The sequence below is a fragment of the Cricetulus griseus genome, chromosome 4, assembly GCF_003668045.3.
Source record: "Cricetulus griseus strain 17A/GY chromosome 4, alternate assembly CriGri-PICRH-1.0, whole genome shotgun sequence".
NCBI lineage: Eukaryota > Metazoa > Chordata > Mammalia > Rodentia > Cricetidae > Cricetulus > Cricetulus griseus.
Genome location: NC_048597.1, coordinates 32,610,678 through 32,632,253, shown reverse-complemented (window position 1 = coordinate 32,632,253; position 21,576 = coordinate 32,610,678). Strand labels below are relative to the sequence as shown.

The following is a 21,576-nucleotide window of genomic DNA, read 5'->3' as shown; positions in this document are numbered from 1 at the left end:
TTTATGGCTATTTCATTTCCAAAAATGCATGCAGGTCTGGGAGATTTTTTTCCTCAGTAATGAATTGGGAGACTGTGTGCCTTCATCTAGCCTGAATGTCATTCATCAGACACTTGTCAGGATATAGTGCCAGACCTCTGCCATCGCCCACACAATTCTACCTCTTTCTAACATCTTTACTCAGCAACTTATGTATTTTAGCTCACATTTCCAAAGGAGTTGCCCAGTGCACTCTGTTACAGTAGAAATGAATACTAATGGGAAGCAATGGGTGTGTGTGTGTGTGGAGGGGAGCAGGATTGGATTAAATTAAAGAAACTTACCACTTAAGATTTGGTAAATACATATATATTTACCCATCATTTAAATCATGCCAGGGCTTAGAAAATTTTTCACCACTGTATAGCACATTCATCTGCCATCATTCAGGATAATGGCAGGGTCTCAGAATCTCTCCAGACATCTCATGATCTTCTGTGTTTGCCCCTGTTCTTTTTCTCAGAACATTTCACAGAAATGAGAGACCTCTCTCCTCCAAAGCAAATCATACAAACTAGGTTTTCTGTTTGGATCTTCCCGTGTCTTTCTGTGTGGGAGTTGGACATGTGTAAATTCTGTGATCTGTCTTTTCTGAGAGTATATTATTAGATGACCCCCCCCCCCCCGCCGACACTGCCACCCATTCCAAGGACTTCTGCCTCAAATCTAGAAGGAGGTAAAGCTACATATAGAGCTAAGAAGGCAATCACTGTGGGATTCCCTTTTTAGTCTCTCCTATTAGATTACCCCCTTTTTCTCAACACATTAGTGTACAGTATCCATTGTTACCATCAAAAGCATATACATGGATAACATTCCCAGTGTCTTAGAGCCCTTGTATATGAAAGTTCTCAGACCATGCTAAACTTCAATTAAATGCTGTGTTGTAAATTTCTGTATTTAACCTGTCTTTTATTGTGAGAGTTGGTCATGACCGCTAGCATAGATGAGGAGAGGTACTATACCTTTCTTGACCCTATGTTTAATAGTGTTTTCTCCACACTGCTTCTACAGGCCATGACCACACCCATCCACCAAGGTTTCCCCCACACAATCAATTTTGGAAACATGGTCTAAAAGTTTTATTTGAACTGAGTGGGGGCATACAGGGGACATTAAGTTGCAGGAGTGTGCTGTCACAAAACATTTACTTTTATATTTCTAAAAGCAAATTATAAAGAGACTCTTACCATATTGTGTAAACACTGAAGCTAAATAAAGATGGGGGTGGTGAGGAAGAGGACAGGAGAAGGAACAGAGAAGTAATTACAAATTTAAATATTCTGTGTTTGCTTGCCACATGAGAATTGCAGATAAAACAGGTGGACTATAGTATTAAGAAAGTCTTTTTAGTAGTTACTGTATCTGTTATACCTTTGAAAGGAAAAATATATTGTAGAATAATCTTTTTGTACACTGTGAAGAAGTGTTACTCAGATTGGTTTAATAACAAGCTGAACAGTCAACAGCTAGGCAGGATTTTGGGAGCAGAAAGGATGCTGGGAAGAGAAAAGGTGACTTAACAGACAGAGAGGGAGCAAGACAGCAGGAAGTACTTAAATGCCACAAGTCAAGTGGCAACATGTAGATGAATCAAAACGGTTAATTTAAGTTAGAGGAGCTAGTTAGAAACAAGCCTAAGCTACCAGCCAATCTTTCATATCTAATAAGAACTCTCCATGTGGTTATTTGGGAGCAGACAGATAGGACAGAAAAATCTGCCTCCAAAAAATATAGTTAGATGAGGACAAAGGAGCCCCAAACTGAAAGTTGAACTTCTCATCATTTATATTCCAGAAACTTGATTTTATTTCTCAATATAATGATTTCAGACATTGGCACTTAATTTATGCATGGGAGACAATGACAGAGACATGCTTCCACTCTATCTTGAGAGTGCTAAATAACGCAGCATTGAAGTTTATGGTGGGCAGGTGAGATGGCTCAGCAGGTAAAGGAACATGCTGTGCAGCAGAGCCTGAAGACCTGAATTAATATCCAAGGCCCCAGACAAAAAGATTGATGTGACATTGCATATTTGTAATTTCAGCATCCCCATCAGGAAGATGGGAGGCAGAAGCTGGAAATTAGTCTGGAAGCTGGAAGGGCAGCACATGGTATGGCAGAAGCACTAGAAGCAGGCTTCAGCAAGGTGGAAGGAGTAAACCAACCCCTGACAATTGTTCTCTCACCTTCATATGCGTGCTGTGGTACACATGCTCCCCCCCCCACATTCATACATAATACATACACACAAATAATGATGAAAACAATGCTAATAAGAGAAATAAAAATTTATACTTTCTAGTATGATATCATATGGGACATAAGAGGAAAGTTGAATCTTTGAACTACTTTAGCCTCTTTTCTTCTGGATTGCTCCACTTTTTAGAAGAACAAAAACCCAACACACACTGTGAAGCAGAATATAACACACATTTAAATTTTGTGTTGGGCCTTTGCAGTTGTTTACTCAACAGAAGATAACAAAGTTTCAGTTGTTTTTTTAAGCCTGTCATTTTTCTAGTAGGGAAGTCTTTTCTGATCAGAGCATAGATACACAACTTCATGCTAGTTTCCAAAGGGACACCTGACTATGGAGGTAACATGATGACCCAATGTGTTTGAGGAATGGAGTGCAGTTAGGAAAAATTCTTTTCTAATAGCCCATGGTCCTGGGTAGTAATAGCACTCAATGACTCTCAGAAGCAAGATTATCTCTGGCATGTGCTATGCAATCACAGAGATAGAGCTCAGGTTTAAAAGAAGTTGGTGGTCGGTTTCAAATATTATTACCACCACTTGGAAACCTATAATAATTTTTAACAAGGGACCCCTGTTATTGTCATACACTGCACCCGGAGAACTGTATAGTCTGCTATGTAGGAGGGTTCCTAAACGAGTGAAATATAATTAGCTGCTTTCTTGTGGCCTTTGAGAAGACACACTTGCCCTGATGACAACACATGGGCTTGTTCTGCTTTCTCCAAGGATTACACACATGCAGCACTGTCAGGGGATTAATCACTCCACAAAGTATGCAGTCTTGTTTACCCTTTTTAATACATTTTTTTACACCATCTGTTTTTAAGATACTTACATAGTTGCCAGTGTTTCTATTTCCTAGATTTCAGTGTGTTAATATGATGATAGTTAATAAGCAAATCAGGGGGAATTTCTAGGTTATTGCTTCAACAGCAAAGGCAAGTGAACAAAAGTCTTTCTTTTTCCTCCTTTAGGCAGAAAGGCAGATGTCCTGCTAAGGGAACCTTGACCATATAGAGGTCACACCCGGGAAAGCACAACAAGAGATAATGGAACTCGCCTCTTTGCAAGATCTCCTGAAGGAAATCTCTTCTGAAAACCCCAGACTGCTTATCTTGCATCAAAGACTTAGAAGAGGAAATATTCTTTATTCTCAAGGCCCTTTGCATTAGCATAGTTCTTTCTAGCTAATGCATACCATAAATTCTTGTGGGTGCTTCACCATAATTTCTTTAAAACCAGAATAGCTGAATAATGAAAAGCTCTGAGTACTGAAGATTTGCACATAGGAAGCATTATTAATTTGCATTAAAATGATCTAAAATGATATTGAACCAAATTTTACCTTCAATGATTTTCAGAACACTCTAAGCCTTGTGTAGCCTCAAGGTCATCTTTATGAACACTAATTATAGTATAAGTCTATAGATGCTGGGACTTGAGTAAATCTATAATAATCTCACGACAAACTCCTGAAATTGCATTTTCAAAATAAATTCCTGAGGCACTAGTTTCTCTGTAATTTATCTTCATTATGAAACAGACTATAAAAGGTGAAAATAACTTTTGCAAATATTCTCATTATTTGGAACTGAATATGGACACATCTGCTTTTGAAGAAATAACTAAAAAATAGAATATATATATATATATATATATATATATATATTATATATATTGGTTTTTCGAGACAGGGTTTCTCTGTGTAGCTTTGGAGCCTATCCTGGCACTCGCTCTGGAGACCAGGCTGGCCTCGAACTCACAGAGATCCACCTGCCTCTGCCTCCCGAGTGCTGGGATTAAAGGCGTGTGCCACCAATGTCCGGCAGAAAATACTTTTTAACCTTAATATTTTCAATGATGAAACATGCTAAGATTTAAAATACTGTATTGATGAACCAACCAATTGCAAAGCCCTAAAGAAATCCTGTACTTAAGGATGTAGACTTTATGTTTACCTGCTCCAATAACTCTCTCAATGCGAATTCTTGAAGGATCAATCTCTTTTGCAAATTCATGGACTGCTAGAGATGGGTCTTCATAGGTGTCTGGATCAATGTATGTTTTAACTCCTGGGAAGCGCACTGCAACAAAATATAAGATTGATTTAATTTAAGAGTATTTTACTAGGCATATATCTTATTAATGTATAAAGGTGGGAGTGGTATTCTGATAATAATAGTACTTATTAAATTACTTAAATTTATCTTTATTTCCCCTTCAAGTTGATGCCTGAACAAAAAGGAAAGCAACAGAGAGATCCCACAGTTCATAAATTCTCTCTTGCTCTGCTTCTTGACTGTCACAAATTGAACAGCCTTTGCCATATGCCTACTTCTAGGCTATATTACCTTACTATAGGTTCAGAAATGTAGAATCAGGTGAGCACAAACAGTATCCTCTAATGCAAAGAGTATTACTCTGACTAAACTGAACCATGTCATTCAGAGGCTTTGGAGATGGTTTATAAAAGGTTCTGAAGAAATTCTGGCAAAAATTCTGGGTCTGTAAGGAGAACTTAATGGAGGGAGGTCAGAAGAGCAGAATGCAGGCAGTAATGCCAAGAGAAAAAGACTGTATTCATGAAGTTTCTTATAGGAAGAACTCTACTGGAAATTTGGTTAGAGGACCTTCATGTTACATTGAAACAGATAATTTCTCCATCTTTTGTCCAGGCCCCAGTGGAAGGCTGGATTTTAAGATTACCATATGTGAATATGGTGAAGGAAATATCCAAGCAGTCCAGGGAGGCTCTGACACACTCGTGTTGGCTTCTTTTAGCCATATTTATGGTGAGAACTGTGATTTAAAAATAAGAAGGGGTTGGAAAAACCCAACAACTTCACAATTTGGTCAGAAGGATGTAAAATTAAAGTTATAGACAAGGAGGGTCTGGCTATTAAAGAGATTAGAGCCATTAAAAGGAGGCTGTGGACTTGGCTTTGGAACAATAAGGTATACCTTGAACATTTTAGGAATGAGCAGAAATCAAGCCATGTCAGACTTGAGTATAAGTGTATACACTTGAAAGATATTTCCTTAGAGATCTGTTAGTGTATTCTACTTACCTAGGACAGTTTGGATAGTTATTTCCTTAAGATTTATTTCAGTTTTCTCAATCATCTAGATACTAAGAGGACTCTATACTCAGAGTTCAAGCTGTCAGGACATCTGAGCATTATTTACTAATTCTAATTTTACAGTGATGAAAGTAGAAGATTTATGGGTAGAGCTGTAGAGACTTCCACTCAAAAGAGATTCAGTCAAAGTGTAGATTTGGTATTACTGTGGTAAGTCCTGATAGATAATGTATAAAGCTATGATAGCAAAGATAAAGATGGAATAGAGATCCCAGGAAGCTAGAGATTCTGGGTATATGGGATATCTGTTGAGAAAGACTATAGGCAACAAGCAGATCCAGCTCAGGAAAATCATCAAATGCACTAAAAACAGAAAGGATGTGATGCCCAAGTCATTTGCAATTTATGCCATTCTACAGCATGCCCTTAATCCTAGACATAAATCTACATGATTTAATGTTTTCTCTGTTGTATTTGGTTTGTTTTGTTCCAAACCTTATGTGATATTCCATATTCTTGACTTTTGGAATGAGAGTATTGGTTTTGTATCACTCTATCTGGTCTCTGTCACTCTGGGCTCATAGGAGACTTAGAACTTTTCAGCAATGTTGAATTGTTAATTGGGTTCTGGGGAAAATGCATTTGATATTGTAAGATGCTCATGAAACATTTTGGAATGAGGGGTAGAATGCAATAGTTTAAGGAGATATATTTAGATGTCAAGTTGATGGAAGGTGCACCTATGATGCTTAATTTTGATTGACAAATGATTGAGAAGTGCTCTAGGGATTACTGAAAGTCTTTGGGTGTGTCTGTTAAGATGTTCCAAGATAGTAGTCATTAAGGGAGAAAACTTCTTCAAATCTTGGTAGAACAGTCACATGGGTTAGAGTGTATGATGAATAAAGGAGAAAAGAGGAGAAACCCATAGCATAGATGGTCTTTTCACAGGGTATTCTTCCTCTCTGCTGTGAGTTGAATATCTCTGCTCCATCATGCCCTTGATGTATGAGACCTCTGAGACCATGAGCAAAAGAAAACTTCAGCTTCAACGGTGCTTTTGTCTACTATTTTGTGAGAGTGACACAAAAATATCTAACTCATAATATAAAACAAGAGGATGATGTTTGGTTTTGTTATATCTCAGAAATTGAAAGCCATACTAATTCACAATCAAGTAGGTTTTTAGTCTCACTTTCTTACAGGGAAATCTTAATAACCAACCAAAAATAAGTGAGCTTAGTAGAGGCAGTAAGATGTTCATTAGTAGTTATAATTTGCCTCATTAATTATATTGTGTTCACTGCCTTCGTTTATTACCTTTCACCTGTGTCTTCCTAGTGCTTTGATATGCACACATGAGAAAATTAGCATTAAAAAATAATACCAAGAAAGAATATTTGCAGGTGTATGTAGACCTGACATTGATAATGGATTTCTATGCTTTTCTTGACTTCTCACCTTTTAAATGTGAGCACAGAAGAGATAGTTTGTACCTCCATGTTATATTTTCATAACCTCTATGTTATACTCACAACCTAATCATAGCTATAATTTTAAATTTAGCTCTCATTCTGATAGAGACTTAGTGTCAACTAATCAGATATATGGTCATGTTGAAAACATTAAGGGCAGATAAAATACCATTACTGACTCACATAATTTTCACAATCAAGTTATTTAAAGTTATAATGTATTCCTATACAATAACTAGATAACAACGCTTCATCTGTGAAAATGTAATTTATGTAGTATTGGAAAATCCTTGGCCAAATGAGTCCCAATTGTGAATATCAGGTTACTAATTTAATTCATCCCCGCTTTCTTAAACACTGGTTTCTTTTTCTTCACTTCCTTGGCGGCTTCAGGTTATTTTCAATAGGTCTTGCTGAGCCCATCTGGTTTAGTTTATGCTAATCTGCTGCTTGGAAAGCAGATAATAAATACCTCAGAAGCACTGTTTCCCTCTGCACCTCAGTACAAAAAGCCCTGTGGTGAATCTGAAGGTTGCCCAGCATTAGTCATCCCGCCAGGTGTCTGCATCCAGGTTTCTGCAATCTGTTTACAATGTTCTGAGGTCATCTCAGGTCAGGTCTCTCAGGCAGATGGTTCTCAAACCACTGTTAAAAGTGATAGCTACCTTAGAAATTTCCCTAAACCATCTCAGAAATGCATAATATCTTATTTAAAACCTTTTCCTGTCTTGTGGGGTAATATAGATAGGAGGGGTATTTTTATTATTTTTAATTTCTTGCTTAATTTAAAACAAAAGGGATATTTAAATAGTTGAGCGAATTGCTCCATATATTATCTCTATACTTTGGTTAATTAAAGAGCATCCTTTTCTTGTTAATTCGGTGTCTTACAATAGAAAGACTGTCTTGAAGAAGTAGTGTGCAATTTGGAGGTGAAGGTGGAGGTGGGTGTTTTGGGAGGAGAGAAGGGCAATTATCAAACCAACTATAGTGGTAATTATAGCTTGCTGAGGAAGAGATCTTCAAATGAATATAACCTTGTTGTCAGCACGGGGCTTCATACATATTCTAAGCGTTAAAGAGCTGATATACTTTTATGGTGCTAATGAATTGTAAATTGCTTTGTTGTATGATTAAATGACAATCTCTCAAAAAAAAAAAAGGAATAAGGGTTCCTCCACATGTCTGTATCTAATGATTCACTAAATAAAGTGACTCATATTCCAGAGCCATTGTGATGGTAAATAAGTACACACAATTAGTCACCATGTATTTTTAGTAAATTCAATTTGTTGGGTTCTCCCTCAAGTACTGAAGAAAGGGTAACGTCATTTAATGAGAAGCAGGTGCGGTTTCCACCCTAAACCTGGAAGTTAGATGAAAGCCTTAATGCCAAAAGGTTGCAAATGAATTTTTTGTTTTTCTTTCAGGGGATTCCAAATTTGAATGGAGTTTGAAGATTCCAGGTGGATAGAGAGCAGGGACAGAACAATCAAAGTACTTACGGTGGCCATTCTGTAAGTGTGTTCTTCTCTTCTCCTCTGATTTCATTTTGGCCTTTATATACCAATGACACCTTACAAAAAATAAACAAAAGCTTGTTTAAGAATTAAATACAGGGCATAGCAACTACCCTGGGAGGGCCTATGGGCCATAACAACCAGTTGGCCAATCAACATAAGGCAGGTCCTCCAAGTTTGGAGGTGCACCAATCCTGAGCCTGTGCATACCCATAGACACTCCCCTTACGCTGCTCTATAAGATCTCTGTCCCATGGTTTCTGGGTGGTCTTTCCTCAGCTATCCTCCGCCCCCATGGTGGGAGGATGAAAGCTTTTGCATTGAAATAAAAAAGAATCAAGTAATGCAAAACAGGTAGGGGTCTGGAGAAATGGCTCAATGGTTAAGAGCACTTGCTACTCTTCCAGAGGTCTTGAGCTGATTCCTAGGACCAATGTCAGAGGACTCACAACTGCCCATACTTCAGGGTTCAGGAGCTGCAAGCCCCTCTTGTGGCCTCTATGGACACTTGAACTCATATGAGCACATCCCTTTACATATACATAACTTACAACTAAAAATAAAATGTAAAAAAGAATACAAAACCATTACATAACACATCCATAGACAAGGTTCTTATCTTCTTCGTAAAGACCATCTTAGAATATGTTTATAATGTGAAAATGCCCCACATAATGTTTTTATATACATAAAAATTATCACCAAATAGCACTATCAAATAGATTGATTTGGAAGGTAGGATTCACATACAATATTTTACCATCAGCCATAAATATCACTTTCTTTTATATCTGACTTCTCATAACCACAATTATTTTTTTCTTAAGTATCAAAATAAAAAGATTTTTATTTAGAATATCAGGAACTTAGAAAATTAGCTTCTACTTTTAACAAAGAAGCATAGTTGCTTCTTTGTTAAAAGCTGAAAATTTGTGGGGGACTGTTTCATTCTTCTGTTGTGTAACTGGGCTCTTGTGCCTGTATCAATTCAAGTGGCTTCATCAACATCCAGGGGATTTGACTGTTCATAAAATCTATAATTCTGATTGGTTAAACAGAATGTATCTGGAATACACAGTGCAATATTTTCATTGTGAATTATGCCTATATTTCTATGGTAGTTTAAATATTCATCCAGATCTGCTTTCCGTTTTCCATGGAATAACTTCCACTGAATGTCCATCTACCGAGGGTGGTAAGAGGTACTTCAGAATGCCTGTGTTAGCCAATGTAATCAAAGCAGTTCTCACCAGTCTGTGAAGTGTGTAGGCAATTGCGATGTTACAGAAATTGGCAAACATAGAAATTCAAAGCTGAGAATGAGTCAGTGTTCAGTGTTCTTTGTTATTAACTTCTCTGTTTAAGTGGCACTGATATTCCAGTTCAAGTATTCTGATGATAGGTAACATCTGATAACTCCTCTCAAGCTTGTTAGCCTAAATTTTGTCCACAAAGATTGCAGCATTTAAATTTGTGACATTTATAATTCAAGGAACTAACTTTTACTGTAAAAGGTGAATGTTCTTGTAATGTCATCACATACTCTCTTGCAAAGGAGAAGGATTCTAAGACAGAGTGGCAGATCTGTGGCAGAGTGGGGACAAGTAAAAGGAAAAAAGTGTCTGAGGAGTTAAATGGATATGAGGGATAAAATGAATTTTTTTGCATGAAAAGTCACAATGGCAGTGTGATTGTGTTACAATAATACTGCTAATACCTTATATATTGATAACTGCTTAGTAAACATTATCAAGAAAACACTAAACATAATAAATTTTTCTAGTATAATCTCCTTTAACCTCTAAAAAATAAATGCTGTCATCAACTTGTGAAACTGGGGTATGGATACCTTGACAATAATAATGTATTCATCATAAAATTACACACAACTGAAAGTGCAATGATATCCTATGTAGAGATATTAACAAATATATGGTACATATATTATCTAGACTGTGATAATTTAATATGATTAAAATTTTGATATGCAAGATTCTTAACTTCCATTTTGAAAATTTCCTTGAAGATGTTTAAGGTACAATATTAGATTTTTTCTTTTAAAGAGAAGTGTCACATTTATTTACAACAACAAACAGTAAACAAAACTCCCCATTCATTATGAAGTAGATTTTAAATATTCTATTTTGTAACATTTCTCTATATAGCCAAATAAGATATACTTATAATATATGTTACCTATATCCTTTAGAATATGAATTAAGTACCTCCCTATCATCTCTTTCTGTCACTGGGGCTCAGAATGGCATAACCACATCTACTGCCTGTCATTGTCACTGCTTTATCTGCTTTCAGGAGTCTCTGATAGCATTTAGTGCTTTATATATGAAGTCACCCTGAGTGATTATCGTTTGTTTTATTGGCATTATTTGGGCAGTTTTAAATCATGGCATTGGCATCTTGTTTTATGCATGTTTCAGATTATTAAGGCAAGTCTTGAGATGTTCTTTGTTCCCCTACTGATATTTAGAAATGCCTCGGGTTTCTGTTGTGAGAAAACATCATTACCAAATCAATTTGGAGAGGATAGGGTTTATTTCAGCTCACAACTGTCATTTCACAGTCTATCAGTGAGGAAAGTCAGGACAGGACTCTGAAAGCAGGAACTGAAGCAGAGGCCATAGGGGAGAGATGCTCACTGCCTAGCTCCTTGTGGCTTGTTCAGACTCCTTTATTAGACCTCCCAGCAACAGTGTCCAGGTGTAACACCAGCTCACAATCAGCTGGGCCTTCCTACATCAATCTGATGTGGTCAATCTGGTCAGGAGATTTTCTTAATTGGGGTTTCCTCTTCCCAAATGACTCTAACATGTCACATTGGATATTGGTAATCATATACTGTCATACACACACACACACACACACACACACACACACACACACACACACACACACACAGCGTAAAGCATGGTTTTCTACTGAGTTGGGGATAATCATGGAAGACTCATTTACCTCCCAGTGATGAGGAAGAACAGAGTGAGGATGACTAGGAGAGTGAATCCCCCGACAGCCGCCGTGGCTATTACCAGGATCTGCCCTTGTTCTGCTGCCATGTCAGAAGCTGAAACACAAACACAGGTGACACATATGGCGATGGTTATTTTTTTAAACACCATAGGTTTGACCTTCACAATTGATCTCTAAACAACCCAGCTGAAATGAGATTTATATAATGTTTGCAGAACTGAGTTCATCACATACAGCACAAAACTTTCTTCTTAAAAATATAACTTAAGTATATGAATTCTTAATGCTTCCTTTTAAGACTGAGTGAATTGCATTGATCAGACTTTGCAGACTCATTTGGCATCTGTTTCTAAAATATGAAAAGACTATGCTGTAATTTAAACTAATATGTTAGAGTAATATAATTTATATGTAATTTATATTTCATAGAAGTAAGTTCAAATATTAAAAACACATTGTCCCATACTCATAGTGCAAGTAAATATGTGTATAGACAAGGATACATGTGTATATATGTGCACATATGTATGTCTGTCTATATACGTATATACATATATATACATATATATGCATATATATTATAGCTAATAAGTGGGGGAGAAAAGAATACTTAAGTGCTTTCCTTTTTCTTTCTTTCTTTTTTTGATGAAAAGGCCAGATCACATATACTAACAACATACTACTTTTTTTTTGCTATGTGTGATGTTTAATATTAATTTTCAACTTGACTGACCCAGAATCATTTGGGTGATGCTGGCATCTCAGCATGCACGTGAGGAATTATTTTGATCACATTAACGTTAATTGTAGTAGGAACCATTTCATGGGCTGGGATTCAGGAACCAATAAATGGAGAAGGGGATCTGAGCACCAGCATTCATTCATTTGCTCCACACTCCGTGACTGTGCTATGGCCAGCCGCTTCTGAGGCTTTCTTGAAGCCTTGGCTTCTCTTCCTAAACAATGGTACTGTGAGCCAAAATATAGCCGTCCACTTAAGTTACCTTTGTCTGAATGAGTTACTACACAAAGAAAGAAAGACACTGACAAAATTATATCTTTGTGTGTGTGTGTGTGTGTGTGTGTGTGTGTGTGTGTGTGTGTGTGTGTGTGTGTGTCTGTTTGTGTGTATATGAGGCAAAGTTTTTAAAAGGGGACCTTGCACATTATAGACAAGAAAACTCATCTTAAAAACTGCAGCAGCTACATATCATTAATCTTCCAGGGGCCCTAAAGTACAGTGATTGGTTCAGTTCATTATTGTATTCCATTTCTCTATTGCTGTTTTCTATCCTGGATGGCATGGGAAATTGCTTATATGATGTATATTCATACAGAAATATCAGAGTGAGTCCCTGAATATCTATAATTGATATGTGTTAAGCAAGGAAAAAATGGGGTAATGAAAGTGAAATACAATTTAGCTAAAGAGTTTCTTCATGAGTTCGGGCTCTCAAATTTTAGTTTTGTTTTCTTTCCTATGCTACAAGTACCAATAATAATTCAATCATCAATAGTCTAAAATATGAATTAATGAGTCCCATTATTATCCTTCAACTTGACTAAAGCACTGTTATTTTGTGTGTGTGTGTGTGTGTGTGTGTGTGTGTGTGTGTGTGTGTGTAAGTGTGAGTGTGAGTGTGTGTACCAGTGTGCACTCCAGTGTGCATATGGAGGTCAGAGGACAATCTTGTGTGTTGGTCCTAATCTTCTACCTTGTTGGAGACAGAGTTTCTCAACATTCACCACTCTTTTTGCAGGTTATTTTAATACAGACATTCCACTAGCTTCCAGGAGTTTCCCTTTCTCCATCTCTCATATTTCTGTAAGGGTAGTGCCAGCTATGCTACTGCATTCAGCCTCCATAAGGGTTCTTGGGGACTCAACTCAGGTCTTCAGGCTTGCACCACCTCCTCTCCTAGGGAATAGCAACTGTTGGCTTAAGTAAGGACTCAGTCACAACATTTAGGAGGCTTTCTAAAGGTAGTAAGAAACAAAAGTCATGTTTGTTCAGTTTTCTGCTAAAGAAATTTATTAAACATTGGAATTAGATTTTAGTCAAAGTATTTTCAGGAAGTTTTTGCAAAGTTGAATTTTGATTCATAATCTATTCAGAGACAAGTTGTATCTTACCGAGTGAATAATGGACTCAAGCTTTTTTATTAGTTCTTCACATGTTTTGCAACCTTCAAAATAGCACTGATATGGGAATTAATGTTGTGCTCTAAAGTGTCAAATTTTCTAACTGAAAATTATCAAACAATAAATTTTTAAGAAATTGATGTTTCAGAAAACATTATAGTTTTGAAGAGAAAGAGGACGACACTTTTAAAAGAGGACATTATTTACTTACAATTCCTGTGCTCAAAAAAAAGATATGATCTAGTTCAAGAGTTTCCAGCCTCGAACAAATATTGTCACAGTAGTCAGGTCTCTAGTGTTTTCTGGGATGCTATTCAAAGCTCAGGTGGGGAATAAGATTGTGTCCTTGAGTGGCTTGTGAAAATCAGAAAGTTTGTCATAGAAATTTATGTTGATTTACATAATAACTTCGTTAACTGCTGGCTTCACTAATAAGTCGCCCTTTGCATCCTTCTGGTTATGTGATTATGAAATGGGCTTGAATTAAAATGTTAATTGTTTAACAGAACATTAAATAAATTTGGAGAATGCATCTCCCTGTATAATTATTTACTAAGCATGTATACTAGCAGAATTAAACACTTTTGTATAACAATATCATACACACATACTCAACAGAGTTGGTGCTGATGCTTAATGAATGTCACTATTGTACTGTGTATAAAATGATACAGATAATGAGGGATACAGATAATGATCAAGAAAATCGGACAAACACCTGTATCACTTATAGTCTGTATATTATTTAATAATCAGATGTCTATGTTCTTTGGTCAATGCACTGAGTTTAAAAATATTATTGAATGTCTGTTCATGGTCCACATGCTTATGACAGTACCATTGTTACTTCTTGTTAATTAGCTCTGTTACTTGTCCAAACCCACACATACTGTACACAGCACAGCTGAGAGCATGACACTGATTTGTCTGTCTCCAAGTCCTAGTGAGATGACCCTTTTCACTAACAGTAGAACCTACTGGAGCCAGATTTTCTTTTGTTCTACGAAAATCATGCTTGCTGTTGTTTGCCATTGATTTCAGGTCTATAATGTGAGAGAGTTGAATTAAACATAATTGTCACAGTCTGCCAGAGAAATGTAACTATTGTATTTTTTTTGGAGGCTACAATAAAATATTAGAAAGAATGCAATCTCTTACATGGAAGTAGGGGGGATGCCCCAGACCTGTGCTGCGGTTATTGCACTTGCTGGATAAGATCTGTCTTTATGGGATTAGTGCTGTTCCATCACACAGAGCTCTGATTTCATCTCAGAGCAAACTTCAAATTCCTTAACTTTATTAATGAGGCTTTTTCCAACTGGCTAGCACACATCTCTAGCTTGTCTGATTAAAGGACAGCGCATTCCCTCAGTTCCTTGACAGAGTCATGCTTCCCGTAATGGTTAGGTGCTGACAGTTCACTTTCATGGCCAACCAGTCATTTGGAAAGCGTTTTCCAGTTGTTGTTGTTTTTAGGCTCTCAGACAGATGTTTCTAAAACCCCTTAAACTAATACTGTAAATGAAAGTATACTGTGCCACCCAAATTATTTTTTTTGCAAACTGTCACTTTCATTGGGATGAAAATTCCAGGAAGGGAGGAAATTCAATCATTGTGATGTCTGTGGACAGTCCAGAGTGACATATCTCCACTCCATTCAAAGAGTATAAATAAAAACCATAGCCACTATGGGTTATCTGGGTGGTCTCAGATCTGAGAGTCATTCTGCTTATATGAGGTTGAGACAAGAAGACAAAGGGTGTGTGACTGGAGTGACAGCAGAGTGATAAGGAACTGGAGGAAGTGAGGAGGAGTTCTTTCTCAGAGCCTTGGAGGACGTGATTTTGGGTTCTATTTGTGATCTGTTGTTTGAAGGCACAAACAACAGTGATATAGCACCCAAAAATGTATTTGAAGCCCAACCCATGTGACTTGATATGTGTATAATTCTGATAAGGAAAGGTTGGATGTGTTAGAAATAGCTCACAACTGTCCCACTTTTGATAATGTGAGGGAGTTTTACCTCAAACCTAGCTGATCAAGGTATATCCATTTCTAACTGTGCTACACACTTTGGAGACAATGATCCTGGAAGGTAAGAGCTACTATAGCAGTAACACTTCTACATTTCACCATGGTCTTCAGAACAAAGTTAAAGAATTCATTAATTCACTCAATAAGTATTTATTGAGAAGTTATTACATAGCAGATACCAAGGTGACCCTGGAGAGACAGAGATGAACAAAACAGATGCAATTACTATGTTGGTAGAATGGCAGTTCAGTAGGGACAATAGACAATGAAAAAATTACAAAGAGTAAGAATTGCTACATCAGAGAAACCTGTCTGCAGTGCTATCTATATTCATTTGTGCAGTCCCAATGCTAATTACGTCTAATTAGTTTTCTCAGAGAAAACATATCTAGAACTCATTCTCATAAGCAGTACCAATAGGGAGAGTCCTGCCCCTAAAATTAGCCAGAGTGGTATCTGTAGAAAGAAATGAAATTTATTTGTGGTTCATTCATTGGAAAATGTTTCTTTGTTAAATACAAAAAAGGTCATATCCTCAGACAAAAATGAGCACATTGAAATGATATGTTTAATTTTATGGACTTGGCAAGGAGTACACTCCCTTAAGGAAAAATAATTAATTTAAAAATATTGTGAATTTGTTACTAAGCCAATATATAGCACCTAGATTATGCTTGGTTTAAGTCAGGATAACATTAAAAGAGGATTGCTCTAGTAGTTTCTATTTAAAGAGAAAAAACAGAATGAAGTTCTTTCAATGGAATCTAAATTCTTACGAAAAATAGATTCCATGTTTTTAGAAAAGTGTGAGAGAAAAGCAATTTGGCTATTTTTAACTAACACATTTTCTTACAGGGCAGCACATGATTCTGCCTCACTGTAATCAAGATTATTTTTTATATTTACATTTCAAAGTGAAATGTGTTATTTGTATTCTGTGTCATTTTCTATGGAAGAGCATTCTAAAGTTAACTCATTTCTGTTGTGAACTTCTTCTGAAAGCTACTGGAAGATAGATGACACATTTTGAATAAAGTATTTCTCAAAAACGCTACCCAGTGAAATGTGTTTCTTTGTCATTTCACTGAAATGATTTTAAAATCATAACCTATATTTCAACAAATAGGCTGACAGTAAACAAAAAAAATCACTGTAAGGTTTATTGTCAAGTGACACATGAAATTTCCCTCCTTAGATCATACGTAGCAATCAGGATTCTAAATTATATAAGACTGAGACGCACATCGAACAATGTGCAATGGAGATGAATAGATCTGCAAAATTTCAATGCTACAAGCCTAGGTAGACATTAGAATATTATGTACAGATGAAAGGTAGTACAATAAATGTTTCTGGAAGAAAAATACAATATTGTAATTTTGTAGATGATGCTGTTATTATCTTTCTGGCCTGCCTAGACTTTTAAACATGGTCTCATCTTGGGTCTTCCAACAAGTCTTAGTTTCAAGTTAAACTTTTGATTCCATCTTGCCTTCGGTTTTCATCATCATTAACATGATCTAATATCAGGCTACAGACATATATGAGTAGATTAGTCATGAGTTCCTGCTTTGCCCCAATGACTCTTCCCAATATAATCCACTTCATCTGATAATTATTTTTCACATTATTATGTGAAATTTCTCATTTACTCTCATATACTCTTCATTTTCATCCTAATTCACTCCAATTTCTGTTTTCTCAGTTCAGATTTACATCTGATCACATTGATTTGAAGTCAGCTAGATGGCAATCTCAAATCTCAAATCTTCAAATTATGTGAAACACAGTTGAGAAATAGTAAGACAAAGAGTAACATCTTATAGAAGATATCTGACTGGTGTTCCCATATTAACACTGAATAGTTTGCTTCCTAGAAGAACATGCATTCCCTACAATGAGATTTCAGATCATTTTATTAATTCCTAACCTTACAGCAACAGTACAGTAGCAATAGATTATTAGAAATCGATGGAGGGTCACATAAGGAGAAAGAGTTATGAAAACTTGTACAAGTACAAGAGGTGTCTAATCTATTAGTACAGATAGAAGGGAGAAAAAAGATGAACATATAATGTAAGATTCTAAAATAGTTCTCAGCAGAAACTAAAGTTTAGGATTAAACAGCCTTATTCAACTCAAGGAGTGGCAAAAAATTCATGTGTGATAGCTCAGCGAAATAATCACTTAAATTCAATTAAAAATACTTAGTAAATCATCACTTTCACCCAGATATGATTTCTGTGTGTTACAATAGCATCCCACCTGCAAGACATGCCCACTGGTGCAATAGTACCACAAATGTAATGGAAATAAACAACCACGTTTTGCTTGGACTTAACCTGCTTCAGAAGATGGAACCCACACTGCCACTGTTAATAAGGCCAAGAACCTAAGAATAGATAGGTCATGCACCCTAAGGGAAAACCAACCACTATCATTAGGCTAAATGAGCATAGTAATAAAATGATTCCTAACGACATATTGCTATACCCATAAATCAATATATCACTCAGCCCTCATTAGATAATAGATAGAAATTAACACACAAACCCACAACAGATCAATGAGCAGAAAATAAGAGACTTCAGAATTCTCAGTCCTAAATGGAATGTCTGTATCATTCTCCTTTTCTCCAGGTTCAGGGATCTATGTAGCCTGTAACTGTGGATGGGGCTGAGTTGAGGGGGGGCCAAGACAACTGAGGAAGGTTGAGAACTGAGAGAGAGTCTTCCTTAGAGGAACACACAGCAATTGGTTTCCCAACACGATGGTCATTCTTAGAAATATACATGCAAGTAACATTATGTGCATTGAACAGGTTATGCTTATGTGTTTAGAAATTATATATATATATAACTATATATATATATATATAGTTAATGTATAGTAATACATGTATTAATAGAAACATATGTATATGTGCTAACTAATGAAATAATAGACCATAAATTTGAAAGAGTACAAGGAGGGATATATGGGCTGGTAGACGTTAGGGGAATAAAGGGAAGAGATAAATGATGAATTATATTAGAATTTCAAAACATAAATGAAATAATTAAATATTGTATGAAATTCTCAAAGAAAAAATAGAAATATTACTTATTAATACCATCAAGTCCAAGGTATTTCACTTAAAAAGGAAAGAGTATGTGGATGCAAGGTTAGGAAAGCATTTCTCCTCCTAATATTTAAAACTTAGAAAAATAATGCTTAAAAAATTAAATCTTTGGTTGAAATTCTAACTATCAAAAGTTATTCTCCGTTTTTTAATTGTTCTGAGGATGTCAGTTTGGCAAATACCAATGCCAGTTTAGCTACTTGAGTGCAGAGAATACTATCTTTCAACTTTGTAAATAATAATGGATTAACATAATGTTCTAAAAAAGTCTATTATGGAAATATACAGTCATAAAAAGTAATTAAAACAAGAATGTATTATCTGTGCAAATATAAAAGATTCCAAGTTAAAGAATAGTAATTTGGTTTCCTGAGAAATGTTAGTTATTAAACATGTCTTAGCTTCATATATGAACATTCAGTGATTTGTTTTCAATCTAGAATAAATTAGTGATAAATTAAAGGATATTCATATGAATTAATTTCCCCCAACTATCTGTGCTTAAGCTTTCACTGAAGTGAACATTTAGAGGAAGCAGTATACACTTGGTGCTGTATTGACACATTTCTTTTATAACCATCCAATACTTGAGGCCATCTTCCATCACACACACAAACAATATCTCTAAGATTGAAACTCAAAGAGAGAAAGACGAGATTCTCTCTTTTCCTCAGGTGAGCTGATTACTGAATTCTCAGCTGGACAGAAGCAAGCCTCACAGATACCCCAATTGAAGCAGAGGCTTTTCAGGGATTAAACTGTTCAGAAAGCAACTTCACAGCAGAATCTTTCCTACTGCTCTGCCACTTCTCCAGAAACAAAGCAATTCAGTACATCAAACTGGGGCTTCCCTGGAACATCACCAATCTCACGACACTCTTCTTGATGCCCAATTTACCTGTCAGATGAGATGCCAAATGACACAGGGATAATTGGAAAATTCGAGTTTGGCACAACTTGATGGAGAGGAAAAGGTAGAGATAGGTGTGCAAAGTAATGAAATAACTCTTTTTTCCCTTTTGGAAGAGATTCCCATGTTCATTAATGAGTTGCATAGATGCCTTGACACATGCAGAGAACTTTGAAAATGAAAATTAATGATCACAGCACATAAACAACTGGAACTTATTCAATGCTTTAAATTTCTGCAATTTGATGTGTCATCATCTGGCCTTTATACTGTTCCTTGTAGTTAAGCTAGGTCTCGGAGACTATATATATTTTTTTTTTGTAGTGGAAATATCTATGACTTCATATTTACATGCTTTATTTACTCCTTTTTAAAATATCCAGTGTAGAATAGTATCCTCTTATAAATTCCACAGAGTCTCATGATTACTGACCAGAAATGAATGAATTTTCTGTATGATTTGCCACGTACCATTATATTCAAAATATTTGGGTATTTTTGGTAAGCATATTTGAGGCAGGCAAACGTAGGGAACACTTTAGAAGATGGGTCTGTCCATGGATTGTGCTATGCACTCCCCACACTTTTAGTGATGCACCTTTATGTAGATATAAACTTTTCTAAATGAATCGCCTAGAAGTCTATGACCCTCACTGGGCTACTAGCACCCCTCTTTGAACAATAGGATGAATTTTTTCTCATATTAATGACCATTAGACTTGTACAGCTCCTTTACAAAGTTTCTTAATTCATCCTGGTTCAGGGTGGGGTGGCATGAAGATCCTAAACTGGCTTTCATTACATGCCTACCAAGGAAAAATTGTGAAGTCAAGCAAAATTTATAGAGAATTCAATACATCCCTTCCTTGTGGATGCATAAATTATAAGGGACATGCATGGTAGAAAAATTATTTATGACCTAAAATAACCTAATTTATCAATTGAAACACAGAATGACCATCACTGTAATCCTTAGAAACAAAATTTTCCCGTTTCTTTGATACCATCAAAGGAAATCCCAGGAGCCCCTAAGTGTTTTCACCCACATGGATTGTTGCTTTGTTGCAATGTATTCAAATATTTATTATCGCATTGTCTTTAGGAAAATTTCTATTTGGCTGCACAATCTGTGAGGGTTTTTATTTCAATTCCTTAATAAGAAGCCAAGAACCAAGACACACCCAACCCTAACCCCAAACACAGCAACATATTAATAAGCATGTCTATATATTTGAAGCTTTAGTTTTTTTACTATAACAGTAACTATTGGAGTAAAAGCCTTTATAATTAAATGTATAACTAGTAGAAATCACAGATTTTGAGAGGCTTGTATGTCCTAAGATTCATTTAAAATAAAAGATTATTTTTCAGAGAAAAATATTTAAATTATTCTCAATTTAAAATATACACAGGTTCATTTAGAAAAGGGTTCAGAGGGCTGGTACGATGTTTTAGTGAATAAAGAGACTTGTGAAAGCTTATATTATCGAGTTAAGCCTCTGGGACCAATGATGGAAGGGGAAAACCAATTACCAAAAGCTGTTCTCTGACCACCCCCCAGCCACACCATGGTACTTGTGCAACCACTCCCCTCCTTACCCCTGCACACAGCCACCACTACTACTTTTTATTATTAAATATCATTTAAGAAAATAGAAAGTTTCTGGAGAACATTCTTATTGACTTAATACTTATTAAAAGGTAGTTAAAAAAAAAAACTCCATCATTAAGAATGTGCTGGGGCAAGGAATGTAGCTCTCTTGAATGCTTTCCTTGCATGCCTGAAGCCCTGAGATCCATCCTCAGTATATCCTTAAACTGTGGGTTGTGCCTCTTTCTCCCAAAGCTCATGGACCATCTACGAAGAGGGGGTGGAAAGACTGTGAGATCCAGAGGTTGGGGCAGCGGGAGGCAGCATCATCTGGACAAGATGGACTGATGCACTGGTACACTCTGGACAGCTTTACAAGGCCTCCACAAGATCAAGCCAGTGAACAGGGCAGGG

General features: G+C 36.2%; 1 protein-coding gene and 1 long non-coding RNA gene across 2 annotated transcripts in view; one reads left to right on the top strand and one right to left on the bottom strand.

Annotated features, from left to right (window-relative positions):
• The window catches only part of LOC113830699 (ephrin type-A receptor 6), an 818,688-nt gene that overhangs the window by 244,784 nt on the left and 552,328 nt on the right, over nucleotides 1–21,576 (bottom strand). The window contains exons 8-10 of the mRNA XM_035444430.1: nucleotides 11,350–11,458; nucleotides 8,365–8,435; nucleotides 4,263–4,388 (exon numbers count right to left, since the gene is read on the bottom strand). Of these exons, the coding sequence (XP_035300321.1) occupies nucleotides 4,263–4,388; nucleotides 8,365–8,435; nucleotides 11,350–11,458 (306 nt within the window). The remainder of the gene's footprint in view (nucleotides 1–4,262; nucleotides 4,389–8,364; nucleotides 8,436–11,349; nucleotides 11,459–21,576) is intronic.
• LOC113830876 overlaps nucleotides 1–21,576 on the top strand; it is a 113,291-nt gene that overhangs the window by 35,329 nt on the left and 56,386 nt on the right. The window contains exon 2 of the long non-coding RNA XR_004769872.1: nucleotides 8,290–8,376. This is a non-coding gene — a long non-coding RNA (uncharacterized LOC113830876). The remainder of the gene's footprint in view (nucleotides 1–8,289; nucleotides 8,377–21,576) is intronic.